The sequence below is a fragment of the Equus przewalskii genome, chromosome 3 (assembly GCF_037783145.1).
Source record: "Equus przewalskii isolate Varuska chromosome 3, EquPr2, whole genome shotgun sequence".
NCBI classification, from domain to species: Eukaryota; Metazoa; Chordata; class Mammalia; order Perissodactyla; family Equidae; genus Equus; species Equus przewalskii.
The window spans coordinates 118,266,677-118,283,924 of NC_091833.1; the positions used below are offsets into that span (position 1 = coordinate 118,266,677).

A 17,248-nucleotide genomic window follows, 5' to 3' on the forward strand; every position below is an offset into this window, starting at 1 on the left:
GTGGCCAAGATACGATGTAGACATAGTGGCATATGACCTCCATAAAAGACATCTGCCCTGCCCTCGGCTCACCTGCTCTGGGGGAAAGCAGCCTGCATGTTGTGAGGGCACTCCAGCAGCCCCATGGAGTGGGCCACATGACAAGGAACTGAGGCAGCCTGCAGGCACTATATGACTGCAGCACCTTGGAAGAAGATCCTCCCACCCCGGCCAAGCCTTTGGATGATTCAGCCCCAGCCAACATCTTAACTGTGACCTCTCGAGAAACCCTTAGGCAAAACCACCTGGCTAAACTGCTCCCAAATTTCTGACCCATAGAAACTATAAGATAATCGATGCATGTTGTTTTAAGCCACTAAGTTTTGAGGTAACTTATTATGCAACAATAGATAACTGATACAAATGAATACACAAAAAACTGAGACACAAAGCATTGGTTCAACTCTAACGGATCTATAAAAATTAGGGTCAGGGAAGGTTGAAAAGATTCTTTAAAAATTGGAAACTGAGGCCGAAAACATCTGCTAATGAAATTGCTACTAACTCTGGGGTCTTTGGTAAACATTTCCTGTGTTCAAGTTTACTGTTCCGACTCTTCTGGTGGGGAACCTCCTCCAGCTGCTCTCAGTTCCTCGCATGCAACCAAAATAAGGGCACTACACTGACTACTGCCAGGGTTGTCCACCCTCTCCCCTACTTAGGTTCACAGCAGTGGGCCTCCATACCCACTGTGGACTTCGTCTTCCAGAACACTCCTCACCTGCCCCTAGTCCAGCCCCTTTAGCTATATTCCAGGAATATCACAAAATATACTTATGAGCTGTACATCTAAACTAAGCCTGACAAAGACTAACCAGCAAAACATGTTAATGAAGAACTCAGCCCATTTCAAGAAGCATAATACTCTTCTTCATTTGCAAGAAGGAAGCTAGAAATTGACCTTAAAAAAAGTCAGCAAGTGGGGGCCAGGCCCGTGGCCGAGTGGTTAAGTTCGTGCGTTCTGCTTCGGCGGCCCAGGGTTTCTCCAGTTCGAATCCTGGGTGCAGACATGGCACCGCTCATCAAGCCATGCTGAGGCGGCATCCCACATGCCACAACTAGAAGGACCCACAACTACAAATACACAACTATGTACTGGGGGGCTTTGGGAGAAAAAGGAAAAATAAAAACTTAAAAAAAAAAAGTCTGCAAGTGTCAACCAAATGTCCTGAATAACCACAGTTTTCCATCTAGCGACCCTAGAAAAGGAGGGTTCAGGAAGCACAGGGAAGGCTCCATCCAACTCTGTCCCTCAAGGGCTGGCCACTGATTAATCAATTAACCACCAAACAAAAACCCTCCTTGGGTGCACCACCACTCCCCAAAAAAGAAAAAACCACCTAGCAAGACCCAGATTATCCTACAGGGTAGGATCGGGAGCAGCTTCCTCTTCAAGTCTAGAATTACCTGTTACGCAACCAGCACAAACATACTTGTAATAACAACAAAGGAAATGAAACAGTTAAAGAACATCCTAGTAGTCACTACTTATCTGACAACACATAATTACTTAAAACCAACCAGCACCCAAACCCAGCTGAGAGGGAAGGGGCTCAGGCGCCTCATTCCCCACAGGGACCAGGTATGCACAGGGCAGGGCGTTTGTCTCTAATGCAGAACAGAACTTTAATTGTGCATCTTCAGTTTGGTTTTTGCATTTAGTATGATGCCAGTGGCAAAACTGTGCAGCATGGGCTCTGGAGGGATGCTCAGAGCCAGACGAGCTGTGGCGTGAGCTTCAAAGGATCCAGGGCAACAGCAATGCTCCGAGTGCAGAGCACTCAACATGTGCCGGCCTTCAGGGCACAGCTTGTCAAGCAGTCTCTGGAGTGATAGGCTTGTTTGTTCTTGGTCCATTTCTTAGTGCTAAAAGGGTCGTCTGAGAGCAAGCTGGGTCCCCCAAAGCAAAAAAAGTAGTCTTTGGGAAGTGGTTTGAATTCTCAGGTACCCACTTTACTTCTATAATTTCAAACAAATGGGGAGACCACAGAGAAACAGACTAGAACAGGCCAGAGTATGGCTGGCTGGGCAGTTCTCATCTGTCATAGCCTTGCCCTGCTTCCAAAGTCTGAGAGTGTGCAGCTCCTCACCAGGTGTGATGGGAACCCAGCTGTCAAATCCAGGTGGTGTACATTCAGAGCTTACCACTCACACTCTCACCCACGGCAGGTCCAATGCAGTAACTGTCCATACTGCTCAGTGCTCTGCACCATTTCAAATCCAACAGTGGCCATAGCTCCTCCACCAGGTGTCAACATCTCCCTGGGGTAGACCTCAAAGCTCCTGGACAGAGATAGGTACCTTCACAGCTACAGATTCACTCTTTTTGGATGGATATAGGTAGACAGGAAGGCAAACTAAATAGCGGGTATGTTGTACTTTTCAAACTTCATATAAGTTATAGGAGCTAGATATCTTTAGTAACTTGTTTTCCTCTTGGACACCTAGTGAGTTCACTTTAATTGCTGTACAGAGTTACACTGCAGAAACATCACAGTCTGTCATTTATTTAATAACTTTTTATAGTTTTGAAGACTGTACTGTGTCCTTGGGCGCAAGGGCAAAATTCCACTAGGGTAAATACGTAGGAGTGAAATTATAAGACAAAAAGAATGTGCATCTTCAATTTCACTAGATATTGCCAAATTTCTCTTGAAACCAGGTCTAAGAAATGATCTTCAACCAGCCCTGGATGGGGATTCCCACAGCTGCTCATCTTCTTAAGCCCTTAAGCCCTGCTTACCTGGTGACTGCGAAGGACTACCTTACTGTGATTGTGGCACACAGCTCCCTGGCTGCTGGTGAGGGTGAGCAGCATCTCTTCATGGACTCATTAGCCATCCAGGCTCTTCTGTAAATTGCCATTTTCATAGCTTTCCCCCTTTTTCCTCTGGAATTGTTTGAGCTCTGTACACATAGCTTGTCATTTTGTTCATGGTGTCCTTGGTACAAAAATTTTCATTTTACCATAGTTCCTTTATGGTCTGTGATCAGTTTGGCTTAAGAAGTGCTCCCCTCTTCCAGAGCGACAAAGTTCTTCTTCTGGAGTGGCTGACTCCTGAAATTACTGGTGAGGTCCCCGTGCCTGTCCTGAGCAGCCAGCCCGCTCAGCTGGCCTGCAGCCCTTTCCCATCTGCTTCCCGTCTCTGTTCTGGGCAATCTCACTGCCCTGAACGTCTCCAGCACAAATGTCACTGTTTTCAACAACAGAACTTCCTATGTGGGAGGGCAAGTCCTCAGGTCAAACTTCTCTTCAAATGTGGCTATGTTAGCAACCACTTAAAAAATGCACAAACATTCTCGTTGGAAATTTTATTAGAATTATACTAAATTCATAGTTTAACATAGGGGAAACTGACAACTTCAACTTCAAAATACTGAACCTTCCTATATATAAATACTCTATTTCCATTTATTTAAGTCTGCTAAAATACCCAAGTTATTTTTCTGTGAAGTTATACAAACTGTTATATTTATTCCTCAATACCTTTTATTTTTGTTACTATCATAAATTATATCTTTTTAATTTTTTTTTTTTTTTAAAGATTGGCACCTCAGCTAACAACTTGCCAATCTTTTTTTTTTTTTTTTGCTTTTTCTCCCCAAATCCCCCTAGTAGATAGTTGTATTTTTAGTTGTGGGTCCTTCTAGTTGTGGCATGTGGGATGCTGCCTCAACATGGCCTGATGAGCAGTGCCATGTCCCTGCCCAGGATCCGAATTGGTGAGACCCTGGGCCACTGAAGCAGAGCATGTGAACTTAACCACTCAGCCACAAGGTCGACCCCTTTAATTTTTATTTATTTTTCTTTTGGTGAGGAAGATTGTCCCTGAGCTAACACCTGTGTCAATCTTTCTCTATTTTGTATGTGGGATGCCACCACAGTGTGGCTTGATGAGCGGTGTGTAGGTCCGCGCCCAGGATCTCAACTCGGAAACCCTGGGCTGCTGAAGCAGAGCACACGAACTTAAGCACTATGCCACTGGGCTGGCCCCAAATGCTATCTTTTTAATACTACCTTTCTCTTGGTTGCTGGTGTTGTATAGTGATCTTCTCTCCACCAGTCCTGGCGAGCTCTTGTTGAGTCTAGAGACTCTCTGTGCATCTTCTCAAGTTTCCTACACAGGCCTCTGCAGACAGCGGTGGCTTTCCTTCTTCCTCTATGATTATCCTTCTTTATCTCTTTTTCTTATCTTACTGTACTGGTGAGTATTTTCACTACAATATTTAATATAAGTGTTGACAGAAAGGCATCCTGTCTTGTCTATGATTTTAAAGAGAATTCTTCTAAAGTTTCATTAAGTATGATGTTTGCTCAGTTTTTGATAGATGCCATTCTATAGGTTAAGGAAGTTCCCTTCTAATGCTGGCTGGCTAACTTTGTATCAAAGAGCAATGAAGTTTTTCAAATGCCTTTTCTCCATCTATTGAGATGATCATTTAATCTACGACATAGTGTATCACAATAATAGATTTTCTAACATCACTCCATTCTAGCACTCCTGAGAAAAGCCCTACCAACCCACTTCAAGTAATAGTGAATGTAACCAAAAATGGGAGCCCAATCCCTTCAGTGCTTCACAATGGAATCAAGTCTTTACAATGTACTAACAGATCATGTATTCTATGACAATGATTAAGAAAATTATTCAAATGTTTTAATCATTAACATATTACTGTCTTTTTAAATATCATGGAAATAAGTACTCAACATATTCAGTGCTGGTGGATACATTAGGTTTTGTAAACGGGTTTACCCCACACTGGCAGCTTCAGAACAGCCTCCTGGAGAAGATGCTAATCCAAAGCCAGAGGTTAAGGATAAGGCTGACCTTCCAGCAAAGGGAGCTCAATGAAACCCACTTTCCACTGTCCAGTGTCTTCTCATACACACTGGGAGGAACACTTTAGTAACCCAGAGTGAAAAGGCAAGTATTGTTGCCCCCAAGGGCTAAAACTGGCTGCTCCCTAACAATTTTTACTTATTAAATCTAAAACCTACATAATTCTCACTATAAACTGTGCTGATAATGCTAAGAAACAGATGATTCTGCACTGAATGGATGTTCCTCAAATTCAGAAACTCCCCAGAATGAAAACAAAACAACTTAGAACCTATCACAGCACCGACCTCATCCCTGTGCTTTTGACAGAAGACCAAAAACTGGGATGCCGCATCTCCCTTCCTGCTCCGCGGAGTGGAGGCTGTGGCCTTCTTCCTCCCAGAAGGAGATCCTACTCCCCTCTTAGAGTCACCCTCTGCTGTCTTTTGAGGAGTAGTCTTTACTGTCCCAGGGTCACTTTCTTGGTTTTCAGCAGAGCTAGGCAGCTTGGCTCTCCGCCTTCTCTTGATAGGAATGCCCTCTTCTCTCATGGGCTTGGAGTTATAAGCAGCTTCTTCAGTGACTCCTGAGGATTCCACCATTTCTCCCAGAGACTCCACAGCAATGCCTGCCTCCTTAGCTACGTGAGGGTTGAGACGAAGCTGGTCCCCCACGTAGAGGAAGGTGAACTTGGCTTTCCGCTCCTCTACGGACATGCTTGCAGCTTCTTCCGCTTGAACGATGCCCATTTCCCACTGGGCCCTCAATTTCCCTGAAATAGGTTTCAACAGCTGAAAAGAAAAACATAAGCCATCTTAAGTTTCATTATACAAACATAAAAGTTAACCCACTTTAAAGAAGGATACTTTCAGAATTTCACACAAATTTAGGAATCAAAAACTGTAATAACCAATTAACTTAAATGTTTCAGACAGAATTTAGCCCAATATAATAACTCTACTGTTTCTTTAAACTAAAAATCAATTCCAATCACATTTATCTAACATAATATACAAATATACTAATATATGATATATTATATATAATATTATACATATTTTTATATATATAAAGGAAAATAAAAATCATAAAACAAATTATCTCTGGGAGTTATCAAGTGAGTAAAAAGAATACATTGTGTCTCTAAAGAAACTTACTATATTTTATAACATAGCATACTTGGGCACAAGTAAACAATGAGAGACATAAGAAGCCACTACAGTATTTCAAGAACCAAAAGTTCAAAACAAGATAAATAATTACGAATAAAAATAAAAGTTTTGGTCTAAAATTGTACTTAAGGAACATCTATCACCTTAATTTTCTCAGCTTTCGTGGGTGCCTGCTTGGCACTTTCCTGGCATAATTTTTCAAACTGTCCTTCTCCTTCAAAAGTTACAAGGCTCTTCTCAAATATCCAAGCTCTTTCTGGGGCATCACCAAAGAACTGTACGTGATACTGGCGTGCACTCTTTTTCTGACCTAGTTTTTAAAATAAAATGTTAGAACTTGAAAGTTAGAATTCGGGATGAAATTAGACAAATCTATTAATAATTACTGATATGAAGTTGGGAGCTGTCTTAAAGTTGTTTTACTTGGTGCTGTTTGAGTCTGCTAACCTCTGAATAAATCCTACTCTTTTTATCCCCACCATGCTCCATGCCAAAGAGGGAAACGCATTTATGATAAGACTCAGATAAGGCTCAAAATTGACTGGGAAAGAAAGCTGATGAAATGCACTCCTTTAATTCCTCCCTTCCAAGGTCCATGTAAAAAGATAAGTAAGACAAGAGAGGACATCAGCAAAAGGGCCATTCAACAAAGAGGGGACTAGACAGCAGTGAAGGGGCACAGAGGGGTATCAGACAGCCTGGGTTCAAATTCAAGCCCCACCACCTACTAGTTGGGCAGCCTTAGGCTGGCCACTCACTGACAGTTCTCAGAGAGGGGATAAGGGCACCAATGACCTCCACACCTCCAGGGAAGCCATGAGGGCACAGAGTAACCCCTCAGATGTCCATGCGGTCACTCTTAGCAGAAACGAAGAAGCCACATCCTACAGTGCAGCCAGAAGGGACCTAGGCGAGGAAAGAGACACTTGGCCCAAAACCCAAGAGAGGGGGGTACCAGATTCAGCTGAGGTAGAGGTGAGGCTGCAAACAAGTAAGCCGGTTAAAAGGTCAGATCCCTGTGCCAAGTGAGGGGAGAAACGGGACTCTCCATCAGGCAACTGCCAGTCCCTGTTCCCTCATACAGAACGCTGACCACAAGAAATCAAAGAACACTTCCTAGAGAACCAACACACCCCAGAGGAAAAATCTCTTTACTGAGTCTTTTGAAGATTCCTCCAACTAAGTGGCCAATGGCCAGCAAGACTCTCCTAAATAAGGTATCAGTCTCCCCACACGCAGGCTACAGACAGCTCTGAGCGCTGCCCTCTCAGACACAAGCCCAGCACCAAGGACCCCCAGGACCCAGGGAAGCCTCCGGCATGAACAATTCCAAAATACACAGAAATCAACAGTCTCTGCAGGGCCACAGACACAACGCCAGGAAGAGAAGACACCTGACAAGGAAAACTCTGAAAAGAGAAGAAAAAAGAAAGAGCCATTAGAAATTTTAAAATACAATTATGAAAATAAAGTTCAAAAAGAAAGCTTGGAGGGTAACTTAAGAAATCTCCCAGAAAGAAGAAAAAGATTAAGATGAAAAACATCTACTCCCTTAAGAAACCTATAGGTTTCTTTCAATCCAGGAGGTACAATACCCAAATAACTGTCCTTCTAAAGAGAACCAGCGAAACTCCTCAAGGAATTAACAACATACGAACATGTCCCAGAACTAAAACCTCCCTAAATGCCTCATCCACCACCCACACCAGGGCACATCTTTGTGACATGCAAGCTGCTGGGAGGGGGAAGAGGACAGTCTCCATGTTAATAGAATGAGAAAGAGAATGGCAGAGTACTTCAAGAGGAACTCTGGAAGGAAATGAAGCAGGACCTTCAAAGAAGGAAATGTTAGAAGGAAATTAAGTAATATCTCCAAAATTCTGAGAATTATTATTTTCAACATAAATTCTATACCCAGCCAAACCATCAATCAAGTGTGAGGACAGAGAAGTAGCGTCCTCTGAACCACAGTGACTCAAATTTACCTCCCATACACACTTTCTTAAGATGCCAAAAATGTACTCCAGCAAAAAAGGAAAACTCATCAAGAAAAAGCACAGTATGGAACCACAAAAGATAATGCATGTAACTCAGGAAAGCATCTTAAAGAAAATCTAAGATTATTGCTATGCAAAAGGTTAAGAGTGCCAGTAATACAGACTGAAGTAGGAAAAAGGAAGATTCTAGAAGAGAGTTCCAGGGAAAGAAAAGATGAGAGAAAAGGATTCCCCTACACCAAAAAAGAAATCTGAGCAGCAAGGAAAGACGATTAACAGATGAGATAAAAGGAGCAGAACAGGAAAATGGGAATCAAACACAGCTTTTCATTTTTTTCCCCAATAGGAGAAACTAACTACATAATAAGGATGAGTTTTGAGGACAGAGAAACGAATACTTGGAAAAAATTAAGACTGTGTGAACAGCAAAGTATATGATTTAGAAAGAAAGGCAATAATTAACTCGGTGGGGGGAAAAAAAGATTGTACAAGCAAGAAAATGCAATTACAGAATACAACTTGGTTTTCCACTGTATGATGTACATAGCCAAAATTACGTAAACACTTCTGTTTGATGAAATAAAAACAGTGAGTTGAGGCCAGCCCCGTTGCGTAGTAGTTAAGTATGCGCATTCCACTTTGGTGGCTAAGGGTTCGCAGGTTCATATCCCGGGCATGGACCTATACACCACTCATCAAGCCAAGCTATGGCAGCATCCCACATACAAAATGAAGGAAGAGTGGCACAGATGTTGGCTCAGAGACAATCTTCCTCAAGCAAAAAAAAAGAACATTGGCAACAGATGTTAGCTCAGAGCGAATCTTCCTCACACACACAAAAAACCCCCCAAAACAGTGAGTTAAATAGTAGTTAAAGCTAGAAAATATTCAAAGAGATAAACATACAGTAGTGCTCCCATTATCTGTGGGTAAATACATTCCAAGACGCTCAGTGGCTGCCTGAAAAAGTGGATAGTACCAATCCCTATATATACCATTTTTTTTCCTATACATATATACCCAGGATAAAGTTTAATTGATAAATTAGGCACAGGAGGAGATTAATAACAATAAATAATAATAAAAAAGAATTATAACAATACACCATAATAAAAGTTACCGACGATCTTAGCAACCTCAGCATACATTTTTTTTTTCTTTCCTTAAGTCAAGAACTTTCACCTTTTCATTTAAAAGAAACACTTTACAGCTTCTCTGCGGCATACGTTAATTGCCAGCATCACTACTCCAGTGCTTTGGGGCATTATTAAGATAAGGGTTACTTGAACACAATTGCAATACAGCTACCATCGATATGATAACTGAGAAGGCTACTAAGTGACTAATGGGCAGGTAGCACATACAGCATGCATCCACTGGACAAAGGGATGATTCAAGTCCCGGATGGACTAAGCAAGATTTCATCATGCTACCGAGAAAGGCTCACAATTTAAAACTCGTCAATTGTTTATTTCTGGAATTTTCCATTTAGTATTTTCAGACCACAGCTGACCGTTAATAACTGAAATTGCACTGTGGAAAGTGAAACCTTGGATATGGGGGGACTACAGTAGTTACCTCTGGGTAGGGGAGAAGACTATTTTTCCACTATTAACCTCTCCATACAATTTGATGTGTTTATAAGTATATATAATTCTTCGATTTTAAAACAGCTAAGATTAAAAAATATATCAAAGGATTTGTGACTTCTTCCGTTACTTTAATACTTTGAAAGAACTTTCCTTGGTCACGAAAATGAATATAGATATATATCATAGCATTTGCATAATAAAGAAAATCTGTTACAGGGGCCGGCCCAGTGGTGGTATAGTAGTGGTTAAGTTTACATGCTCTGTTTCAGTGGCCTGGGGTTCACGGGTTTGGATCCCCAGGGCAGACCTATGCACCATTCATCAAGCCATGCTGTGGTGGCATCCCACGTACAAAACGGAGGAAGACTGCCACAGACCTTAGTTCAGCAACAATCTTCCCCAAGCAAAAAGAGGAAGATTGGAAACAGATGTTAGCTCAGGGCTTTTGTTTTCCTCACCCAAAAAAAAAAAAAAAGAAAAAGAAAATCTGTTACAGTACATGTGATGAAATACTATGAACTTAGATTTTTTATAAATAGTTAACGACACAGAAAAATCCCCCCTACATGTGAGGTAGAAAAAATCAGGGAAGAATACTATAGTCTAATCTCAAATTTGTAAAATAAATGTAACATTTTCTAAGTTCTTTCTTGCCCAGAAATTTGGTAACAATGTAACTCAATTTTCTCCTATTTTTATGGGTTTCTTTAATCTACATAAATTTTATTTTGATCTAAGTTGAGGGTGAATATCTCATTGTTTTATCACATAATTAATCAGTTGTCCCGGCACCATTTATTAGTAATCCTTCCTTCCCTGCTGATTTCTGATGTTCATTAACCACAGTTGGTATGAAATACTTGTACTGACTCCCCGACCCACATCCCCTTCTAAGAGAACCTGGCCTCCACCAACAGCCCAGGTACTTAACTTTGCACTACGTTCCTTTCCTCCCCATCACGGCCCATCAGACTCAAGCTGACTCCTGACCCTCTGGGCTAGACTAAGTCAGAGTCTCTCTCCAGATTCTGTGAAGCCTTTGAGTTGACAATCACAATTCAGGCACGCAGAATGGACCTCACAAAGAGACAAGGCTGCCCAGAGCTGAGGCTCCAGGGAGGAAAAGAAGCCATAAAGAAGGAGACAAGGCCAAGTGTCTACAGAAACAAGCACAGCGCAGGGACAAAGTCATAAGGACATGAGACCACAGAGTTCCCTGGGAAACAAAGGACAAGCATCACTATGCTTGAGTTTCCTGGTTCAGTCCCTGGGGGGCACCAGAGACCCAAAATAGGTAAAACAGAAACCAATAAAATTACAAGTAGAAAATGCCACATCCACTATCTAAGTGCAAGGTTTTAATACCTCTCTTAGTAGCTGATAGAACAAGCAAAAAGGAAAAAAATCTGTGAGGAGATTATACTATAAAATACCCCAAGACATGAGAAAGCCAGATTACCTGTAATATTTTTAGAAAATTCTCGAATTTAGAAATAAAGCAATGAGGGTTCCCTTCTATAACACAGAAAAAGCGACAGCAAAAACTTCCACAACAGAAAATTACTTGATTCCAGACCCCAGTTATCTAAAGAGAAGAATAGTAGGATCCAGGTGTGCCAGGAGATGGTGAAGCTCTCAGATGCAAGAGAATCCAGTTTTCTTCATAGTATACTATCTAAGACATATATTTATCTTCTGTTTTCGACTTAAAGCGTCAGGCCTCAAAGTTGCCAGTCCATCTAGATGCCCTGGTAGGCAGCAGCCAAGACAAGTTCTGCTGCTATATATCACAAAAATGCTATTAAGACTTTCATTAACTTAGATTTTCAAGGGAAATTTAAACTTTCAAAAGAATCTAGATTGAGCTGCAGCTTATGAGTTGTGTTCCCTTCTGCATGTACGTTATATTTCAATTTTGAAAATTTAAGTGCATTACTAAGATCAAGATTCAAGTATATCTATAAATCCCAAGCATGATCAATAAAAAGAAGAAAAAGAAAGAAAGAGAGAGATTGAGAGAGAGAAACAAACAAACAAACAAAGGAAAGAAGGAAAGAAAGAAAGGAAATTTGGTGTGGAAATAGGGGGTAGGGTGAGGGAGTTCCATCTTACAGGAAAAAAAAGTGCCTGCTTCACAAGACCCCGTGCTCAGCCAGCACCATGCCAGAAGCCATCCCTTCTTCATGTCCCTGTCCTTCTCCAACAAGGACACCTAAACCCCTAAAGCATGCCCTTCATTCGCCATCTCACTCCCACCATGGGGGTGCTGAACACCAAGTGTCAGGGAATTATAAATGGACCCAAGAGTTCCACTTGGAGCCAGGTCTCAGCACTGCCTGGAGACCTACTTCACACATCTCTGGTAGATTCTCCATTTCCTGTAGCAATGAACACAACCAGTGCCCAGGATCTGGGCTTCTACATACCATACTCTACTAAAAGCCCCCAGGTTTCCTCCAAGAAATGGCCAATTCCAGGAGTGGGATAAATAAGGTACAAAATGAGCCTAGAACACCTCACTGGGCCACATGTAAGGAAGTGCTGATGGAGACATGTCAAAAGGACACAGCTGAAAAGGACTTAATTGGACTCCCACTGGCCAAATTTGGGACAACCTGAACATTAAAAAGAGTAAGGACTGTAATACCTAACTAATTACTTTTAGGAGGGAGCTCACTTTCACAGAAAACTGTCAGCTAACTAAACACGGAAAGTCTGATAAAAATGGACAGTTACCATTTTATAAAGCCAATGGATCATCAAGGAGTGCTAAAACTACAGGGAAAGGTTATAAGGGAACCTGGTCTCCAAGCATGGCGACAGATCATTCATTAATGACAAAAAGAGACCGTGCCTTTCCACTGGAGAGTTCTGTTGGCCACCACCTACTGGGATGTGGGACATCTGACACCAGGAGCTCCTGATGCAATTCAACTAGTGCATGTGTCCTTCCGTTACCCTCATGTTCTTCTCCCAGCCTCCTCTGACCTCCTTTCTTTTCAAAGGTCATCTGAATCTCCTTCCATCTGGAGAGTGTTCACCCTGGCTGTCTCCCTTCTGAACTGCTTTTCAAACACACATTATCAATTTTCTGAAAGTGATTTGCTTGTGATTACAAGGGCTCCCTCCCCTGCATCCCAAAACAACTCCTAGAGAAGCACTGTTGGCGTTGCACCCCTTCTTCCTGCACAAAGGCCTTCAGTAAAGGGACAAGTGTGAGCCCCTTCCCACAATAACACCTCCATGGTGCTCCTGCCTAGCCTTGAGGACCTGAATCTGATCACAAGAGACCAGAGCAGTCAAGAAGAAAGGGGCTGGGAGCAGGGAGTGCTGTTCTAGACTGCAGGAGCCTGAAGAGACATGACAGCCTACCACAACACAGGTACCCTGATCAATCTCAGAGCGAGGAAAAAAGCAGGTATGGGAAACACTGAAGATTACTGGGGAAATCTGAGCAAGGATTACTAACGATGGATGTTACTAATGTAATGTTTTCTTAAATGTGGTTGGGGTGCTGGGTTGGTTGGGAAGCTGTCCTTGTTCTTAGAAGATCCTGCTGACATATTTAGGGGTGAAGCGCCATGACGTCTACAGCCTACATTCAGATGAGGTGGCAAAGGGGAGTGTGTTTATATATAGAAAGAAAGAGGTGGAGCAGGTAAAACAAAATGTTTAAGGGCAACAGATCTAGGTGAGAGTGGATGGGTGTCCACTGTACTACTCCACTTTGAACAGTGGGCTTGAAAAGTTTTTAAATAAAAAAAAAAAAAGAGTAAACAATAAATATTTCACATAAAAACAAGGTAGAATCCACGTGTAACCACTTGGCATTGTTGTGAAAACTGGAGGAATAGGTGGTGACATAAAGGCACTAAAAATAGGTACAAAGTTATTAAAATTAAATGGCCAAACACTAGGATCCCGCAGCGGAAATAACTCGTCAAACAGGAATATTTTCAGGAAAGGGCCCTAGAGGTGATCAGGGGAAAGGAGACAGTTACAATAAAAATTCAGGTTTTAAAAGTAAAAAAAGAGGATGACAACAATCGCTAATATCTGAGCCCTCACTAGTCACTGCGTTAAGCCCTTTCCAAACAAGTGGTGTTATCACCAGCCTCATTTTTTCATATATAGGGAAACTAAGGTTTAAAGAAATTAAGTAGTTCACTACCAGATCAACCAGTTGAGTTGGACTCCTGCATGCAGGCTGACTCTAGAACCCATGCCTCAACTTGGAGAATAATACTGCAGTGTCTTAAGCAAGAGTAAAAGTGCTTAAGCAGAGTGAAGGGCCCAGGAGTAAAGAAACAGGAAGAGAGTGATGGATAAAAATGGTAGTGTGTCTGAATGTCATTCAGAAAGGCTGTTGTAGACTACAGGAATTATTTAACTCTAAATCAAGGGGAAGATGTAATGAAATTAAAGTTGAGGTAATTAATCCCAGTAGCTGGAACAAAGAGACATTCAAAAGACTCCTTCAGATACACAGGTCGGTAAATGGCAAATTTTATGTTATGTATAAGATGGTAAATTTTGCGTTATGTGTATTTTAACACAATAAAAAAAAAAAGAACCAGAACCACAGGAGACCTGTTTAAGTAAGAGTAAGAAAGAAGTTTGGAGGGGGCCAGCCTAGTGGCAAAGTGGTTAAGGTCGCACGCTCCACTTCAAGTGGCCAGGGTTCGCAGGTTCGGATCCCAGGCACAAACCTAGCACTGCCCGACCAGCCACACTGTGGCAGCATCCCACATAAAATAGAGGAAGATTGGCACAGATGTTAGCTCAGTGACAATCTTCCTTAAGCAAAAAAACGAGGAAGACTGGCAACAGATGTTAGCTCAGGGCCAATATTCCTGACAAAAAAAAAAAGTTTGGAGATGAGAAAGATTAAGTACAGAAGAGAAAAAAAACAGCCCAAAATGCAATACCTTTAAGTTTGGTATAGCTGTGAAGGAGTGGATCGGCAGAAACCATGCATGGCCACCAAGGGTAACCGGACACTTTGGACCACACCAAATCACCAACATTATATTTCAACAGGTGGTCTTTGTCTTTGCCGGTACTTGGACAGGACTCTTTCTTAGCTGGAATCTGAAAATGAACAACACAAGACATACTAATACATCCAACAACTACCCCTAAATCCATCCTTCTATCCAAGGATTAACCAGGATAGAAGTTCAAAACACATCCCCCCACAAAAGGAACATGCTCTCCTCACTGTTTTTCAGATGATAACCCTGCTATCACTTTATCAAAACTGTCTCTTCCCCTCAGCTACAGGGTCAGCACAGTGCCTGGCACACAGTAGGTGCTCAACCTTATGAAGTTCTCTACATAAATCTATTTCTTTGGCCTGGTGGATGGTCTTTAACAATGCCTTACTTACCTGATCAGAGGAGACATTCTCAAGGAATCCCGAATCCATACTGTGACCCTCCTGCCCCTCAGTCACATGTTTGACTGATATCAATTCTCTGGAGCATATGCATCATCCAACATGAAAGGACCCAGTGTGTAAAAGGTAAGGACATTAAGAGGGCCTGGGAGTGAGTCTCAGTTCTACCACTTGTGATCTGAGTCCTGAGGCCTTCTAAGGCTCAGTTTCTCCATCTTAGAACACAGGTCAGTCAGGAGGCTAAAGACCTGACAACAGCAACCTCCTGCCCACACCACTCTTGGTTCTGCTCTCCAGAAAAGCACAGTCAGCATGGCCCTTGACCTCCTCCTGAGTGAATTCCTGAGCCTCCTCCTAAGAGCTCCACATACTTGGGCAAATTGCTGAACAACTTTGGGCCTCAGTTTCCCTATCTGCAAACCTTGAAATCTCACTGGTTGTTACCAAGATCAGTGTACACGGGGACTGGCCTGGTGGTGCACTGGTTAAGTTTGCACATTCCACTTTGGCAGCCCAGGGCTTGCCGGTTAGGATCCTGGGTGCGGACATGGCACTGCTTGGCAAGCCATGCTGTGGTAGGTGTCCCACATATAAAGTAGAGGAAGATGGGCATGGATGTTAGCTCAGGACCAGTCTTCCTCAGCAAAAAGAGGAGGATTGGCAGCAGATGTTAGCTCAGGGCTAATCTTCTTCTTCAAAAAAAAAGATCAGAGTACATGATGGTGCAGGCTAGCACAGAGCTGTCACATTACACACTTTCAAAAGATGATAGGTCTCAGGGCCAGCTCCATGGCCTAGTGGTTAAGTTCAGTGCACTCTGCTTCAGCAGCCTGGATTCGGTTCCCACACACAGACCTACACCACTCATCAGCAGCCATGCTGTGGCAGCAACCCACATACAAAATAGAGGAATACTGGCACAGATGTTAGCTCAGGACGAATCTTCCTCAGCCAAAAAAAGATAAGTCTCAGATTATTCCACAAGCATCCCAGGCTTACATTTGTCATCTAAGCCACATGACAACCCCCTGAGAATGAGTATTATTGTCCTCATTCTGAAGACAGGGAGACAAAATTCAGGTGACTTCCCCAAGTTTTAACAAACCCACACAGCAGAACTAGGAATAACTGGCACCAGCCTCTTCCTCATGAAAGAATGAGGTTCACCACAACCATGGGCACTTCAAAAACCAGTGAATCAGCCCAAGTCACCAAGCTAGTCTTTTAAAAAATTGCCATTATAATTATATTAGAAATAGCCAAATAGCTCCTAAGCACTCAAAAAGCATCTTTTTAAACCCTCAAAGCAGGGGGCTGGCCTGGTGGTGCAGGGGTTAAGTTTGCATGTTCCACTTCAGCAGCCTGGGGTTTGTAGGTCCAGATCCCAGGTGTGGACCTATGCACCACTTGTCAAGCCATGCTGTGGCGGGCACCTCATGCATACAGTAGAGGAAGACGGGCACAGATGTTAGCTCAGGGCCAGTCTTCCTCAGCAAAAAGAGGAGGATCGGGGGCCAGCCCCGTGGCCAAGTGGTTGGGTTTGTGCGCTCTGTTTTGGTGGCCCAGGGTTCCACTGGTTCAGATCCTGGGCGTGGACATGGCACCGGTCATCAGGCCATGCTGAGGCGGCGTCCCATATGCCACAACTAGAAGGACCCACAACTAAAATATACAACTATGTATGGGGGGATTTGGGGAGAAAAAGCAGAAGAAAAAAAAATTTGCAACAGGTGTTAGCTCAGGTGCCAATCTTTAAAAAAAAAAAAAAAAAAAGAGAGAGAAGGATCCCCAGCAGATGTTAGCTTAGGGCTGATCTTCCTCAAAAAAAAAAAAAAACCCTCACAGTTCTTCATTATTTTAACAATTTCCAGGAAATTTTGGATCTTTCCCCTCCTATCTGTAGAAATCGTAAATAAAATTCCTCAACTATAATTTTAAACTAAATATTCCAACACTGGTGATGATACCAACCCAAACTGTTTTAAGTTCCCTCTCCCCACTCCTGCAAGTGCACCTGGAGCTTCAACTAAAGCCCGAAGAATATCAGATGCCTTGTAGACCTTGTTCATCTAGACTGTCAACCCCTAGATGAACAGGGGAGGCTGTGGCACCTTCCTTAGTTCCTTCTGCCAAGGCCAAGCTTCCCTGGCTGTTTTATATGGCTGACACCCATTTAAGTGGTGGGCCATCCTGAGTGTCACTTTAAGGCCTGGTGATATAAACCACC

At 42.6% G+C, this 17,248-nt stretch overlaps 1 protein-coding gene across 10 annotated transcripts in view; it reads right to left on the reverse strand.

Annotated features, from left to right (window-relative positions):
* The window catches only part of NSD2 (nuclear receptor binding SET domain protein 2), an 88,893-nt gene that overhangs the window by 44,024 nt on the left and 27,621 nt on the right, over positions 1–17,248 (reverse strand). For all 10 annotated transcript variants that reach the window (XM_070615225.1, XM_070615218.1, XM_070615220.1 and 7 more), the window contains 3 exons: positions 14,552–14,714; positions 6,178–6,344; positions 5,171–5,653 (listed from right to left, as the gene is read on the reverse strand). In XM_070615225.1, coding sequence (XP_070471326.1) covers positions 5,171–5,653; positions 6,178–6,344; positions 14,552–14,714 — 813 coding nt within the window. The remainder of the gene's footprint in view (positions 1–5,170; positions 5,654–6,177; positions 6,345–14,551; positions 14,715–17,248) is intronic.